The sequence below is a fragment of the Salvelinus alpinus genome, chromosome 7 (assembly GCF_045679555.1).
Source record: "Salvelinus alpinus chromosome 7, SLU_Salpinus.1, whole genome shotgun sequence".
Classification (NCBI taxonomy): domain Eukaryota; kingdom Metazoa; phylum Chordata; class Actinopteri; order Salmoniformes; family Salmonidae; genus Salvelinus; species Salvelinus alpinus.
Window position 1 is genome coordinate 80,181,613 of NC_092092.1, and position 17,724 is coordinate 80,199,336.

The 17,724-nt window shown below is 41.0% G+C and overlaps 1 protein-coding gene across 1 annotated transcript; it reads left to right on the forward strand.

The window, feature by feature from the left end:
* Positions 1-2,097: 2,097 nt before the first annotated feature.
* Positions 2,098-15,848, forward strand: LOC139581744 (solute carrier family 25 member 48-like). The gene is made up of 7 exons (XM_071411839.1): positions 2,098-2,293; positions 6,257-6,300; positions 7,036-7,107; positions 7,803-8,055; positions 8,999-9,289; positions 14,246-14,379; positions 15,121-15,848. The coding sequence occupies exons 1-7, from the start codon at positions 2,248-2,250 to the stop codon at positions 15,223-15,225; spliced, it is 945 nt and encodes a 314-aa protein (XP_071267940.1). The 5' UTR covers positions 2,098-2,247; the 3' UTR covers positions 15,226-15,848.
* Positions 15,849-17,724: the final 1,876 nt, after the last annotated feature.

Below are 17,724 nucleotides of genomic sequence, written 5' to 3' on the forward strand. Positions count from 1 at the left end.
CAGTCCCATCTGTGCAGTCCCATCTGTGCAGTCCCATCTGTGCAGTCCCATCTGTGCAGGCCTGTGCAGTTCTCATCTTTGATGAAACAGGCTGTTCACAGCATGAATGTACCGACATCTGCAGAAGCTACGTGATGCCATCGCGTCAGCATGGAACAACATCCTTGTGGAACGTTTCTGACATCTTGTAGAATGCCCCAAATCATTCCGGTTGTTCTGGAGGCAAAGGGGGGTCCGACCTGGTACTAGATGGGTGTAACTAATAAACTGACTGGTGAATGTATACACTGAAGTTGCTTACCAAGATGACATTGAATGTTCCTGAGTTGCCAGGTTACAGTTCTGGCTTAAATCTGCTTAGAAATCTATTGCAAGACTTGAAAATGGCTGTCTAGCAATGATCAACAACCAACTTGACAGAGCTTATTGACTTTTTTAAAGAATAATGTGCAAGTATTGTACAACCCAGGTGTGCAAAGACTTGATTTAGGGGTGTTAATATTTATGTCAATTTGATATTTTTGTATTTTATTTGCAAAAATGTCTAAAAGATGTTTTCACGTTGTCATTATGGGGTATTGAGTGTAGATGGGTGAAGATAATATAAATGTAATACATGTTTAATTCAGGTTGTAACACACATTTTTGGGAACAAGTCAAGGGGTATGAATACTTTCACTAAATGCACATGCTAATAAAAGTGTAGGTTTTTATCCTCTACTGGATCGATGGGTGCCCCGCAGGACGGTTGAGCTAACGTAGGCTAATGCGATTAGCATTAGGTTGTAAGTAAAAAGAACATTTCCCAGGACATAGACATATCTGATATTGGCAGAAAGCTTAAATTCTTTATAATCTAACTGCACTGTCCAATTTACAGTAGCTATTACAGTGAAAGAATACCATGCTATTGTTTGAGGAGAGTGAACAGTTATGAACTTAAAGATAGTAATAAACCAATTAGGCACATTTGGGCAGTCTTGATACAAAATTTTGAACAGAAATGCAATGGTTCATTGGATCAGTCTAAACCTTTACACATACACTGCTGCCATTTGGTGGCCAAAATCTAAATTGTGTCTGGGCTGGAATAATACATTATGGCCTTTCTCTTGCGTTTCAAAGATGAATGTACAAAAAAAATACAAAAAAACACATCGTTTTTTTCTTTGTATTATCTTTTACCAGATCTAATGTGTCATATTCTCCTGCATTCATTTCACATTTCCACAAACTTCAAAGTGTTTCCTTTTAAATGGTATCAAGAATATGCATATCCTTGCTTCAGGTCCTGAGCTACAGGCAGTTAGATTTGGGTATGTTATTTTAGGCGAAAATTGAAAAAAGGGGCGGATCCTTAATAGTAATTGGAGTTTTCTGAATGAGTCTTGAGGTCCAGCGGTGTAAGCAAAGAGAAAATATCTCTGTCCCACTTCTGGCACCATATTTTGCTTGTAATTTTCCATCCTGCAGTGCAATGGTTTCTTATCTTTGAGCGCTATATGTGTGTTTTTCTAGGCAATATGTCTGGGTGTGTCTTCAACCCTGTTCTGTTATCTCCTCTTTCACAATATATATGGTTAGTTTGCTATATAGCCTATTAACTAGGAAAATAACTTATTAACAACTATAAAGAAGAAGAAAGCTATCTTGCACAATTTTTATGGAGTTTATTTGTGTTGCCCGAATAAGTTGATAAATGTTTTGTGATATGATATAGCCTAGACCACATTTCTGTTATGCACTTATACTAAAATGCTGGCTTTATGCATCAATCTCTTCCCATGTGGCTAATTATGAAAGTGACCAATGAAGATTATATTTTGTTTACATCCACATTCCTCTTGGCTTACAGTATTTATGACGTTATTTTATTCCCAACTGCAGAAACAATTTAGGACGGCTTGAAGGTCATCAGGGCAAGTAACTGGCCAGTTTGTTTTGCATAGCCCGGTGTCCCGATTAGGCGATTCCATTTGTCCTGACGTTTTGAGACCGCAAACGCTGCACAGAAATCCTAGATGCTGATTGGTTTAGAGACGCCCAATCACTCCCAACGTTTTTATGTTTACTGACCCTCCTACACCTATCTAGAGGTTTACATAGATGCTAGGAAAGTACATTTGTTTGACTTTGTTTCTCAAATAGCCTACGTGTCTGTATCGACTTTCAATTCCAGACAATTAAGATTTCTGCTCACAAGTGACTGACTAGTGATAAAAGAAAAGGTATTAAGAGCATCCAAAAATGAATTGTTTTCATTTAGATGACTTCCTTGCAGGGTGGATTGGAGGTGAGTGTCCGTTATTTTTTAACTAGTCAATTAGCTGTAGAATTAGAGATGAGTTTGGGATAGAGCACGTGTTGGACAATTGTATGTCGATTTTGTTGTTTGTTTAACACACATGATGATAAACAAACTTTTGTTTTTTATTTTCATACATTTGCTATTTTTGTTATTTAGGCCTATGTTTAATCTATGTTCTATTATAAATAAAATAAAAATAATTGGAAAAAAGTTTTTAAACAATGGGAAGCATACAAAGAGTTTCCAAATCTAATTGCCCACATAGCGCTTGACATTTGATTAATAATTAAATAAACAGTTCCAACACGTTTGACTATTTAGTTTGAGAAAAAGTCTTCCTTTTCTATATTCTACTTCTGCAAGGTGCGCTACCTGAAACGGCCAGTAGGGGCACAGTAGTTGCGCATTACATAATGATATCTGTGGAATGCTGTAACTTGTTCTCATTCTTCATCGCCTGCTATTCGCCTATAGGCAGACTACTGTATTTATGAACATTATCGGCCTTCGTTTGTTGTTTTTTTTGTTTCAAATGTTATGTCAGAATGATCCCGAAGCAGAGGTAGAGCTGTGGTTGTGTTTTAAAATGCTGTTGAGACTGTCTGGCGGGACATGATTCCTCCAGTTCTCTCTGTATTTCCCTGAAATCTGTGGTACTATAGTTGTATTGTCCGAGGAGGGCTGGATGTTCTAGGCAGTGTGCCACCGAAACAACATTATGTCGTTATTATCTCTCACCCTCTTTCTCACTCGCTTTCCATTTGCCTTATTGGCATGACGTAACAATGGACATCTTGCCACAGCGTACTTTGACGATTTAAGTGATACATTTACGATATTAACATAATAATAATCAATACTGTCAATGGGACAATCAGTAACAACAATATTCAAGGGTCAAAATAACCATACAATGGACAATAACAATGGCATAAAGGGCATGTGCAGGTTGGTTGGTCTGTCAGACACTGTCCCTCATTTTATGGCAGGCAGCAATGTAGTGCGCTGCCAACCTACAGCTCTCTGCGTCCTCTGCCAATAGGACGGGTAGCCTATTGTCATCAGAGAGGTATTTGAAACCGTGAATAAGGGTTTTACATTTGGGGAAATGACACTCATTGTTTTATATTTTTGACATTTTGTCAGGAAATGCAGTTCTGTCACAGGATCAGCTGTGGTGCATGGCTGTGCTCGCTGAGCCTGTACTTTGTCAAGGTTTTTCTAAGGTTTTGATCAGTAACCTTGGTCATATAGTTTGCCACGGTGTACTGTCGATTTAGGGCCAGATAGCACTGCATTTTTATTTGTGCTTATGTTTCCCAATAGGTAATATAGTTGTGTTTTGACTGTTGTATTTTATTCTGATTGATTGGATGTTCTGGTCCTGAGACTTCAGTGTGTTAGTAGAACAGATTTGTGAACTCTTTTCTGAGGGGACTCTTTTCTTTGCTCAGTTCTTGGTAATGATATGAGAGGGAGATATATGTCACTGTATTTGAGATGTTTCCAAAACTTAATTGCTCTATTTTGAGTTTGTCTTATTATCAAATTGTATTGGTCAAATACACATGGTTAGCAGATGTTATTGCGAGTGTAGTGAAATGCTTGTGCTTCTAGTTCTGACAGTGCAGTAATATCTGTATATGTAATCTAACAATTCCACAACAAATACCTAATACACACAAATCTAAGTAAAGTAAAGGAATGGAATAAAATATATAAATATATGGATGAGCAACAACCATTAGTGGATATTGGCCTAAATCTGCCCTGCATGGACTGTTTGTAGTTGTCCTCTGGACATGTCAGAGACTCTTATAGAACTCTGCATGCAGGGTTTCAATGGGGTGTTTGTCCCATTGGGTGAAATCTTGTTTTGCAAGTGGAACCCACACCTCACTGCCATGAAGTGCAATTGGTTCAATGACACATTTAAATTAGATTTAGGCAATTTTAATAAGTATTTTGATTTTAATTTGCTTTTTAATTGCGTAGAATGCCCTGCATGCTTTCTTTCAATTCAATTTCAATGTAAGGGCTTTATTGGCATGGGAAACATATGTTAACATTGCCAAAGCAAGTGAAGTAGTTATATAATAAACAATACAAATTAACAGTAAACATTATACTCACAAAAGTTCCAAAAGAATAAAGACATTTCAAATGTCATATTATGCAAATTGTTAAAGTAAAAAAGGGAAAATAAATTAACAAAAATATGGTATCTACAATGGTGTTTGTTCTTCTCTGGTTGCCCTTTTCTTGTGGCAACAGGTCACACATCTTGCTGCTGTGATGGAACACTGTGATATTTCACCCAATAAATATGGGAGTTTATCAAAATTGGGTTTGTTTTAAAATTCTTTGTGGAACTGTGTAATCTGAGGGAAATATGTGTCTCTAATATGGTCATACATTTGGCAGGATGTTAGGAAGTGCAGCTTAGTTTCCACCTCATTTTGTGGCAGTGTGCACATATCCTGTCTTCTCTTGAGAGCCAGGTCTGCCTTTGGCGGCCTTTCTCAATAGCAAGGCTATGCTCACTGAGTCTGTACATAGTCAAAGCTTTCCTTAAGTTTGGGTCAGTTACAGTGGTCAAGTATTCTGCCAATGTGTACTCTATTTAGGGCCAAATAGCATTCTAGTTTGCTCAATTTTTTAGTTAATTCTTTCAAATGTGTCGGGTCTAATTGTGTTGCTGTCCTGGGGTGTTTGTGTTTGTGAACAGAGCTCCAGGACCAGCTTGCTTAGGGGACTTTTCCAGGTTAATCTTTCTATAGGTGATGGCTTTGTTATGGAACGTTTGGGAAATGCTTCCTTTTAGGTGGTTGTAGAATTTAAAAAAAATTCTGGGTTTTGATCATTATCGGCCTAATTCTGCTCTGCATACATTATTTGGTGTTTTTGCCCATTTTAACCACACACTTGTTGTTTGTGTACATGGATTTTTATAATGTATGTTTTTCCCCCAACACCACTTTTCATCAATTTGTATAGCAGACCCTCATGCCAAATTGAGTTAAGCTTTTTTGAAATCAACAAAGAGCGACAAGACTTTGCCTTTGTTTTGGTTTGTTTGTTAATTAGGGTGTGCAGGGTGAATACGTGGTCTGTCGTACGGTAATTTGGTAAAAAGCCTATTTGACATTTGCTTAGTACATTGTTTTCACTGAGGAAATGTACAAGTCTGCTGTTAATGATAATGCAGAGGATTTTCCCAAGGTTGCTGTTGACGCATATCCCACATTAGATATTGGGGTAAAATTTGTCTCCACTTTTGTGGATTGGGGTGATCAGTCCTTGGTTCCAAATATTGGAGAAGATGCCAGAGCTAAGGATGATGCTAAAGAGTCTAAGTATAGGCAATTGGAATTTGTGGTCTGTATATTTTATCATTTCATTGAGGATACCATCAAGACCACAGGCCTTTTTGGGTTGGAGGGTTTATATTTTGTCCTGTAGTTCATTCAAGGTAATTGGAGAATCCAGTGGGTTCTGGAAGTCTTTAATAGTTGATTCTAAGATGTGTATTTGATCATGTAAATACACATCTTAGATAGATAACTCTTCGTGTTGTTGTTTGTTTAGTGTTTTCCAATTTTCCCAGAAATGGTTTGAGTCTATGGATTCTTCAATTACATTGAGCTGATTTCTGACGTGCTGTTCCATCTTTTTCCATAATATATTTCTGTATTGTTTTAGTGATTCACCATAGTGAAGGCGTTTTCTGGGTTGGATAGGTTTCTCAATTTCTTTCTTAGGTTTTTGCATTCCCATCAAACCATTTGTCAATGTTGTTAATTTTCTTTGGTTCTCTCTGTGTGTTTCTCTCTTTCACTCTCTCTCTCTCCCCCCCTCTCTCTTTCACTCTCTCCCCCCCTCTCTCTTTCACCCCTATCTATCCCTTCTCACTCCTCTAAATGTGGTTTCCATCTGTTTTTCCAATAGGAGCTTCCAGTGTTATTGTGGGTCATCCGCTGGACACAGTCAAGGTACATGAGGACACAGTTCAACACATAAAGGACTGGTTTCCCAGATACTGATCAAGCCTAGTCCTGAACTGAAAGGACATTCTCTGTTTATCTTGAGTTTAAGTCCAGGTTTAGGCTTAATCTGTGTACAGGAAACTGTCCGATGAGGTTTAAACAGTGGAGGCTGCTGAGGTGAGGAAGGCCTATAATAATGGCTGGAACAGCACACATGGAATGGCATCAAACACATGGAAACCATGTGTTTGATACCATTCCACTCCAGTCATTACCACGAGCCCATCTTCCCCAATTAAGGTGCCACCAACCTCCTGTGAGTTTAAATCAGGGATTGACATTAAGGTCTGAAAGGCACACAAAAATATCCATAAATTGTCTCTTTCATTTAAACAATGGAGGGGAACCAGGCAGATCAATGCTTACAGTTTTCGTTGCTGTCAGTAAAAGAAGAAGAGAAAGGCCAATGGGGGTAACCTCCGAGCTCAACTTGCCCAACTGTTCAGTTCACTTGCTCTAGGCAATAGATCAACCCTTAATGTCAAACCTTGGGTTTTTACCAAACGTGCAATATTACTGTATCTGTACATACACAGTTACCATTTAGAGGGCTATAGGCCCTGCAGTAACATTTAAACCAGTTAGCACACATCACCTAGCCTACATGTTGTAGGCTGTTGTTTTATGTAGTAGTAATGTTGAGGTTCTTATCATTTCCCGTTCTGTGATTCTACCCGACAGACTCGTCTGCAAGCTGGGAAAGGATACAAGAACACCCTTCACTGTGTCCTCCAAATCTACAGAAAGGAAACTGTTAGTGATTAACTAGTTGTTACTTTTATTTCTTATTCGTATTTTATTTTATTTTTAACTACATTGTTGGTTAGAGGCTTGTAAGTAAGCCTTTCACTGTAAGGTCTACACCTGTTGTATTCGGCACATGTGACTAATATTATTTGATATGTCACTGCTCTTGTCGTCTAAATGTAATATAGGCCATTTAGCAGACACTTTTATTCAAAGCAATTTACAGTCATGTGTTGTGAGGTCCCAATGGGACTGGAACCCAGAGTAATCCATGGGATAATATTTGGCATAATAAACCATTTGTCGTCATTGTATTAGAAGCGTTTCCTTTAGAACTGTAGAGGCCTTGGACATAAGCGTCAGCCTCGACAACTACTGTAAAAGTTCATTAATAATATCCTATATTCAACTCACACTCTCATCTGTAGATTAAACTGTAGGCCTAGCTGTGACGGTTCTGGAATGAAAAATTTGACTTTTGAAGCAACTGTGCTTTTGTTTTATAAAAAATGATTGTGCCTTGCTGTGAATACTCCCTCTGTGTCCTCTCTCTGGCTGGGAGGGAGAAAAACCTGGAAAGAAGTGAAGGGCGCTCTGGGAGAAAGAGAATGCTTAAAGCTGCCAAAGGCCACGTGGTATACTGGGACCCAGGCCTGCAAAACAAATTGTTCCATAAAACCTCTCATTTTTCTTCCACCTAGGTTGCTGGCTTCTTCAAGGGTCTCTCCTTCCCGCTGGCCAGCATCACTGTGTATAACTCAGTGGTGTTTGGATTCTTCAACAACACACAAAGGGTTATAAGCAAGTTCCGCCATGGCGACGAGAAACAGTCGTGTGGTATGCTGGACATGACCCTGGCCAGCATGTTGACAGGGCTGATGTCAGTGGGACTCGGAGCTCCGGTCGACTTAGTTAAGATAAGACTGCAGATGCAGACTCTGCCCTGTCTAGCAGGTAAAGTCAAAGCCCAATACAACATTATATAGCATTCTAGCAGGTATTTCCTTTACTTTAACTATCCTTCAGACCATTCTAAAAGGTATTTCCTTTAGTACAACTACCCTTCAGACCATTCTAAAAGGTATTTCCTTCAGTACAACTATCCTTCAGACCATTCTAAATGGTATTTCCTTTAGTACAACTATCCTTCAGACCATTCTAAAAGGTATTTCCTTTAGTACAACTACCCTTCAGACCATTCTAAAAGGTATTTCCTTTAGTACAACTACCCTTCAGACCATTCTAAAAGGTATTTCCTTTAGTACAACTATCCTTCAGACCATTCTAAAAGGTATTTCCTTTCGTACAACTATCCTTCAGACCATTCTAGCAGGTACAGTGCCTATAGTTCCCATGGGTTTAGACAGCTCATTTTAGTGGGACTTTACTCGGAGGTCTAGATTAGAACAGAACAGAATAAATTGACAATTCAACGAACCAGGGACAACGATTCATTTGCCTATTCAGATTCAGCGCCCCATTAGTTTTCCAACAGCCATTCATATTTCACAACAGCAACTCAGACGAGCTAGCTTGAGATGATAAATCCCGTGGATTGTAACCAGCTCACTTAAAGGTTGATAAATTAAAGGCATTATAATCACCTGTCAGTGATGAGTCACCAGTCACCGTTTTGAAGACGGAAACTGCTGCACCTTTTTTATATGGCGATGTACCACACGTCCTTGTGTGTTGCCCCATGGATCTTTATGGTGCCTACAGTATAGGGCATAATACATGTGTTAAATCTTCACCATCACCTGTTGTTCTGGTATATGGTTAAAGCCTCCTTCCCCATAAGGTTGACCCTTAATCCAAACTATCTTCTTTCTGCATGAGCGGTCAATAAAGTCAAATACAGTCTGATCTTTATTGTTTGTTTCCTTGTGTATTTTAGAGAACCTGAACATTGCCGGGACGACCGGAAACGGGAACGGTAATATCGCTGTGCGCTCCGTGTCTCTCCAGGGCCAGCCGACCTACAGAGGGCCCATCCACTGCATCAGTTCCATACTGCAGACCGAGGGGATCCAGGGATTATACAGAGGGGCCGGGGCCATGGTCCTGAGAGACGTCCCTGGGTACACGCTGTACTTCATCCCCTACGCGTTGTTCCGCCGCTGGCTATCCCCCGAAGGGAGGTCATCACCTCATCCCTGTTCTGTATGGGTGTCTGGAGGACTGGCAGGTAACTGGAAGGTGTTTACGGATGGATGGTAATGTTACTGTTGTGCTTGGTGGAAGCAAATTTGTAGTAGCCTTTAGGTCAGATAAAGTAGCCTTTAGGTCAGATAAAGGAGCAATCTGTTGAAACCGTGGCCTCGTTTTGGTTTCCACTAGGCCAGAGAATGTACTGGTGGAGGGTTATTAGGCCCATACATAAATCAAACCCACAATCCTGACATTGTTAGCAGGGACGTAACCAGGGTTTGAGTTTTAGTCTACCGCCTTCCCGGACCTCACTGTCTCATCGTTGTCGGGGATCAGGCCTACCACTGTTGTGTCTTCAGCAAACTTAATGATGGTGTTGGAGTCATGCATGGCCATGCAGTCATGGGTGAAGAGGGAGTACAGGATGGGACTAAGCACGCACCCCTGAGGGGCCCCCGTGTTGAGGATCAGCGTGGCAGAGGTGTTGTTGCCTACCCTTACCACCTAGGGGCGGCCCATCAAGAAGTCCAGGATCCAGTTTCAGAGGGAGGTGTTTAGTCCCAGGCTCCTTAGCTTAGTGATGAGCTTTGTGGGCACTATGGTGTTGAACGCTGAGCTGTAGTCAATGAATAGCATTCTCACATAGGTGTTCCTTTTGTCCAGGTGGGAAAAGGCAGTGTGGAGTGCGATTTGAGATTGCGACATCTGTGGATCTATTGGGGCGATATGCGAATTGGAGTGGGTCTAGGGCAGGGCTGCCCAACCCTCTTCCTGGAGATCTACGGTTCTGTAGGTTTTCAATCCAACTCTCTTCCTGGAGATCTACTGTCCTGTAGGTTTTCAATCCAACCCTCTTCCTGGAGATCTACTGTCCTGTAGGTTTTCAATCCAACCCTCTTCCTGGAGATCTACTGTCCTGTAGGTTTTCAATCCAACCCTCTTCCTGGAGATCTACTGTCCTGTAGGTTATCAGCCCAACCCTCTTCCTGGAGATCTACTGTCCTGTAGGTTTACAGCCTAACCCTCTTCCTGGAGATCTACTGTCCTGTAGGTTTACAGCCTAACCCTCTTCCTGGAGATCTACTGTCCTGTAGGTTTTCAATCCAACCCTAATTTAGCACATTGATTCAGCTAGTTAAGGTTTTGTTGTGCAGCTAATTAGTAGAATCAGGTGTGTTAAATTACGTTTGGAATGAAAACCCACAGGACGGTAGATCTCCAGGAAGAGGGTTGGACTGAAAACCTACAGTACGGTAGATCTCCAGGAAGAGGGTTGGGCTGTAAACCTACAGGACAGTAGATCTCCAGGAAGAGGGTTGGACTGAAAACCTACAGGACGGTAGATCTCCAGGAAGATGGATGGACTGAAAACCTACAGGACAGTAGATCTCCAGGAAGAGGGTTGGATTGAAAACCTACAGGACAGTAGATCTCCAGGAAGAGGGTTAGACTGAAAACCTACAGGACGGTAGATCTCCAGGAAGAGGGTTAGACTGAAAACCTACAGGACGGTAGATCTCCAGGAAGAGGGTTGGATTGAAAACCTACAGGACAGTAGATCTCCAGGAAGAGGGTTAGACTGAAAACCTACAGGACAGTAGATCTCCAGGAAGAGGGTTAGACTGAAAACCTACAGGACAGTAGATCTCCAGGAAGAGGGTTAGATTGAAAACCTACAGGACAGTAGATCTCCAGGAAGAGGGTTAGACTGAAAACCTACAGGACAGTAGATCTCCAGGAAGAGGGTTGGATTGAAAACCTACAGGACAGTAGATCTCCAGGAAGAGGGTTAGACTGAAAACCTACAGGACAGTAGATCTCCAGGAAGAGGGTTAGACTGAAAACCTACAGGACGGTAGATCTCCAGGAAGAGGGTTAGATTGAAAACCTACAGGACAGTAGATCTCCAGGAAGAGGGTTGGATTGAAAACCTACAGGACAGTAGATCTCCAGGAAGATGGATGGACTGAAAACCTACAGGACGGTAGATCTCCAGGAAGAGGGTTGGATTGAAAACCTACAGGACAGTAGATCTCCAGGAAGAGGGTTGGGCTGTAAACCTACAGGACAGTAGATCTCCAGGAAGAGGGTTGGAATGATAACCTACAGGACAGTAGATCTCCAGGAAGAGGGTTGGATTGAAAACCTACAGGACGGTAGATCTCCAGGAAGAGGGTTGGGCTGTAAACCTACAGGACGGTAGATCTCCAGGAAGAGGGTTGGATTGAAAACCTACAGGACGGTAGATCTCCAGGAAGAGGGTTGGGCTGTAAACCTACAGGACAGTAGATCTCCAGGAAGAGGGTTGGGCTGACCTGGTCTAGGGTTTCCGGGATGAACACCTAGCCTATTAGCTATACAGTTTTAATGTTATACCTCTGAAATATGATAAATGATTCACACTGTCACGTAGCATCAGCAACTGTTCAGTCAGTTTTAATGATGAATTGCATAAAATGATCAACTCTTTACATCAATACTGTATCTCTCTTGTCAAAATACATAGCATTCACATTTTTGTATTCCTAGGCATTACTAATCAAGCTTCGCACAAACAGACCTCTGTATTATCAGTGATGTAGCGTTTTTTTAAAAAGTTGGGTAATGGGTGAACTATGAACTTCCATCGAGCGAGATAAGACGAACAACCACAGATTGAAAGGAAAATGTAGGACATTTTTAGAACTGTTTGCGTGTTGATATAATTTTAATACGGAATTCAAAAGTACAATGCTTGTCTTTTCATAATTTGGTCAGATATACTTGGATGTGTAGTGTCAGCGTTTTGTTGCTGGCATGTCATGCCTAAGTTTTCTAATCTTGCCAATGAAAAAAATCATTGAAGTAGTTGGCGCTATCAGTGGGTTTTGTGATGAATGAGCCATCTGATTCAATGAATGATGGAGATGTTTGCCTTTTTGTCCAAAAATGTAATTGAAGGAGCTCCAAAGATTTTTACTATCAGTCTTTATGTCAGTTATCTTTGTTTTATAGTGTAGTTTCTTATTTTTATTCAGTTTAGTCACATGATTTCTAAATTTGCAGTACGTTTGCCAAATCGGTTGTACAGCCAGACTTATTTGCCATTCTTTTTGCCTCATCCCTCTCAACCATACAATTTTTTAATTCCTCATCAATCAACAGGGATTTCAGTTTTTTGTCATTTTCTTAATGGATGCGTGCTTATCAGTAACTGGGATAAGCAATTTCATAAATGTGTCAAGTGCAGCGTCTGTTTGCTCCTCATTACACACCACGGAACAACAACTATTCTTTACATCAACAACATAGGAATCATTACGAAACTTATTCTATGACCTCTTATACACTATATTAGGCCCAGCCTTTGGAACTTTGGTTTTCCTAGAAATGGCTACCATATTGTGATCACTTCATCTGATGGATTTGGATACTGCTTTCAAGCACATGTCTGCCGCATTAGTAAAGATGTGATCAATACATGTTGATTATTTTATTCCTATGCTGTTTGTAACTACCCTGGTAGGTTGAAGCTTTTTCTTGAGTGGGCAGCTTGATAAGTCAGTCCAGTATTTAAAATCACCCAGAAAATATACCTCACTGTTGATATCACATACATTATCAAGCATTTCACACATGTTATCCAGATACTGAGTGTTAGCACTTGGTGGTCTAAAGCAGCTTCCCACCAGAATGGGCTTAAGAGGTGACAACGATTAATTATGACTACCTCCTTCCATTTGAATGTTCGAGAAAGGTGTTGTTGATTTAATTAGACCATATGGTTCAAGCCTAATTAATGAAAAAAGCATCTAATCAACGATGGCATTTATTTCAATGAACTCTGCAACTCTTCCTACTGTTGACTCGTTTCATAACTGCCACCAGTTTGGCCCCAAAACATCGACAACAAACACATAGTGACATTGTAAAATAAATACAAGAGTGCGAAACAATATGTCAAGGATATTTCATGCTGAAACTCTCATATTAAACAAAAATTGTATTTATAAAAAAATATATATATATTATTTACAATGACGGCCTACACCGACCACACCCAGATGACGCTGGGCCAATTGTGTACCGCCCTACGGGGATCCCAATCACAGCCGGTTGTGATACAGCCTGGATTCGAACCGAGGTGTCTATAGTGACGTCTCTAGCACTGAGACGCAGTGCCTTAGATCGCTGCGCCACTCGGGAGCCTTCACTAAGTAGATGGTTTATATTTAGATGTTTTACAGCTTCGTCATTCTGTTTTCTATTTTAAATCATCTTATTTAATTATATTGTGATACGGCCACACAGAGGACAAGACATAATTACAGACATCTGTGATAAGCACTCAAAGGGCCAACTAGATGTCTTGTGATATATTTCAAGGATTTTATGTATTCTAACAGAATTCTGCTAGTTTACCCTCCCTTTACAACTGTAGTTCTCAATAAGTGAGGGTCTGATGTTTTTAGTTAAATAAAAAATGTTTGTGTGGAAAGCAACAGGGAGAGGACATTTGGGATTTTGAATAGATTAAAACAGAAGGAAAAAGCTTCCATTCCCACTGAAAGGTGACTTCCTAGTAGTGCGTCTCAGCACAGTTTTCAAAAACCTGCCAGTTCAGTGTGTTTGAAGAGACATCTTGAAGTTTTACAAAATATAATTGGCTGTTTAAGGATGTAACTGTAATCCATTAATTTTTTTAAGTAATCTGGGTTGGTGTAATCTGATTACGTAATCCCTGTTACATGTAATCTGTCAGTACCCAAAACTGGTTGTACCTCTATGGTAGCTACACTCTTAACTGAACTGTAGGGATGAGTGCTATAGTCTTCTCTACCACCAAATGATGTATTAGTATTATTATTTGCATTACATATAAAGCTTTGCCGACTGGAACATGCCCTGATTGTAGCCAAAGCCTGTTACAAGGACTTTCTAAAACATTATAGATCAACTCTGTTGCTACATGCTAAAGTACATCTCCTGACCTCTGACATGTTTCTGTCTACAGGTTCTATCTCGTGGGTCACGGCTACTCCAGCTGACGTGGTGAAGAGCAGACTACAGGCTGACGCTCTCCACACAAGGAAATACAGAGGGATTGTACACTGCATCGTCCAGAGCTACAAGACTGAGGGGATACATGTAAGCAAACAGACACACAGTACACACTGGGCCTGTTTCCCAGACTCCCATTAAGTCTGTAGACCTGGACTAAGCAGCACTTTCAGTGAAGATCATTGAACATGCTTCTTTGTCCATGTGTAGGTCTAATCTTTGTACGGGAAACCAGCCCACTGTGTAGTAATTTAACATCGATTCATCACTACATTTCATTTGTAAAGTAATACAGTAGCCTGTGGTTTTGGTGTAGCTGTGTGGCAACATAGATAAATGCTGACACTACTAGTAGCTGCAAGTTTTAGTCCCTTCAGCTTTTAAAGTTTATACTCGGGTGAACCCAACTCAACATGTCCTGTAAAAGTCACAAGGGCAAAACGAGATCTGTTCCAAAGAAAAATGATTAACTAACTACCAAGGTCGTTCCTAGGTTAAGAGGGAGTTCAAACAGGTTTTGGTCAATTTGTGATGTAACAAAATAGTAAAAAGCCAATAGTGTTATGTCACCCCCCCCCCCCCCCTCCAAGTGACCAGAAAGATCTTGTTCAAATGTGTTTTGGCAGACAGAGACTGATCAGACATTTGATCAATACCTGACAATCATTTAACCAGAGAGGCACTTGGCCTGAATAAGCTTGAATAGGTGTTAACCATGTGGTTTCAGCTATATATTTGTTTGGTTGGCTGTTATGAACATAGGATATTAAGTTTTAATTCCTTTTTTTTATTATACATTATGTAATTATTTTCTATCACTCTCTTCAGGTCTTTTTCCGCGGAGCCTCAGTGAATGCTATCCGAGGCTTCCCCATGAGTGCCACCATGTTTCTGGGCTATGAACTCTCTCTGCAGTTCTTCAGGGGTCTCTAGTATCTACACAAGGAATATAATGAAACATTATCTTGACAGCTATCCTCTTGTCCTAGGACACCCCAAATGTTTTCCCCGGGAAGATCATTTGCATCCTTGCAAAATTAATGTAGGGAGCGGCTTGACTTGAGAATTGTTCTAGTTGAGAATTATCTGCGCTATTCCCATAATACAATATATTTTTAAAGTGTAAATACTAATTTCTTATATTAAGAAAATATCTTCATTAAAGTGCCTTACATTAATTGACAAATGTATACATTTAAATATGTTGTGCTATAATATACAGTAACAGTATGCTTAATATTTTAATATATAGCGGTACTGTATAAATGAACTAGTTTTAGTACCCAGCAGTTAACCAGTTCTAACCTCCATAATGATATGCACATGAATCATTTATATTTTGTTGGTGCCAGGCTTTTAATTCAATTGTTTAAACTTTGTGATTTGTAAATAAGTATGAGAGAAATTAAATGTCATTCCACAAGGAGGCATAGTTTTACTTAAGTTATTTTCTTAAAAGTTATTTTAATGTGGGTTTTTGGGGGAAATTCTTGTTACAGACCGTTTCTGTACACTTTTACTTGGAAAATCTAATAAACATATTGTTTCAATTTAAATTGTATTATTTCTTTGAATCCTCTCCAAAAGTCAGTGTTTTCTAAATGACTGCAGTAACCTTAAAGATACTAGGCTACTGACGTGTAACAGTAATCGGGTAAACACAGTAACAAAAACATCAGGGGCCCACAGTGTTGGCCACTTGTTACCGAGCACATGTAGCGGGGCAATGAAGAATCCTTCTGAAGAACCTTATCTCAGGGCTGTGGCTGACTGATAAAGTCAGGTGGCAGGGTGCTTCTGTACAGCTGTCTTTACACTATACAGTAGCCTGATGCAGTGTTTCCCAAACTCTGTCCTGGGCCCCCATACACCCCCCCCCCCCAATAACTTTTGTTATTGACCAAATACTTATTTTCCACCATAATTTGCAAATAAATTCATTAAAAATCCTACAATGTGATTTTCTGGATTTTTTTTTTCTCATTTTGTCTGTCATAGTTAAAGTGTACCTATGATGAAAATTACAGGCCTCTCTCATCTTTTTAAGTGGGAGAACTTGCACAATTGGTGGCTGACTAAATACTTTTTTGCCCCACTGTATATAGTGTATTTTTTCAGACTTCCTCAACATCTTTTCTTGTTTTCCACACATTATTTCAATCCAATGTTCCTCCCTCGGACCTCCTCCAATGAGCTTTGACAAGAATTGTGGAAACGGGGATGGAGGAAGCAATAATTTGACCGCTAGTAATTTGCAGACAGCAGTTTGCAGACAGCCCCTGTGTGGTGATGTTGGCTCTAGCCCAGTGCAGCTGAATGAAGGGCCTAGTACCAGTCTCCCCTCTGCCACCTTAACCCAGCACCATCACCAGTCTCCCCTCTGCCACCTTAACCCAGCACCATCACCAGTCTCCACTCTGCCAACTTAACCCAGCACCATCACCAGTCTCCACTCTGCCAACTTAACCCAGCACCATCACCAGTCTCCCCTCTGCCAACTTAACCGAGCACCATCACCAGTCTCCACTCTGCCAACTTAACCCAGCACCATCACCAGTCTCCACTCTGCCAGGCTCTAGCCCAGTGCAGCTGAATGAATGGCCTAGTACCAGTCTCCCCTCTGCCAACTTAACCCAGCACCATCACCAGTCTCCACTCTGCCAACTTAACCCAGCACCATCACCAGTCTCCACTCTGCCAACTTAACCCAGCACCATCACCAGTCTCCACTCTGCCAGGCTCTAGCCCAGTGCAGCTGAATGAATGGCCTAGTACCAGTCTCCCCTCTGCCAACTTAACCCAGCACCATCACCAGTCTCCACTCTGCCAGGCTCTAGCTCAGTGCCGCTGAATGAATGGCCTAGTACCAGTCTCCCCTCTGCCAACTTAACCCAGCACCATCACCAGTCTCCACTCTGCAACTTAACCCAGCACCATCACCAGTCTCCACTCTGCCAGGCTCTAGCCCAGTGCCGCTGAATGAATGGCCTAGTACCAGTCTCCCCTCTGCCAACTTAACCCAGCACCATCACCAGTCTCCACTCTGCCAACTTAACCCAGCACCATCACCAGTCTCCACTCTGCCAACTTAACCCAGCACCATCACCAGTCTCCACTCTGCCAGGCTCTAGCTCGCTCTCTCTCTCTCTCTCTCTCTCTCTCTGTAGCCAGTGACTGACTAATGTATGGATGGATAGTCTTAGGACACAGCAAGGGAAGGATAAGGGAAGTGACATAACTTAAGATATCTGCCTTTTAAAGAGCACAGTGAGCACACATAAACTGTGATCCACCTAAAGTTTAGGGAACATGTTGTTTTGAAGAATGGATGGATCTCCGTCAGGTCCCCTGGTTGGATGGATCTCCGTCAGGTCCCCTGGTTGGATGGATCTTCGTCAGGTCCCCTGGTTGGATGGATCTCCGTCAGGTCCC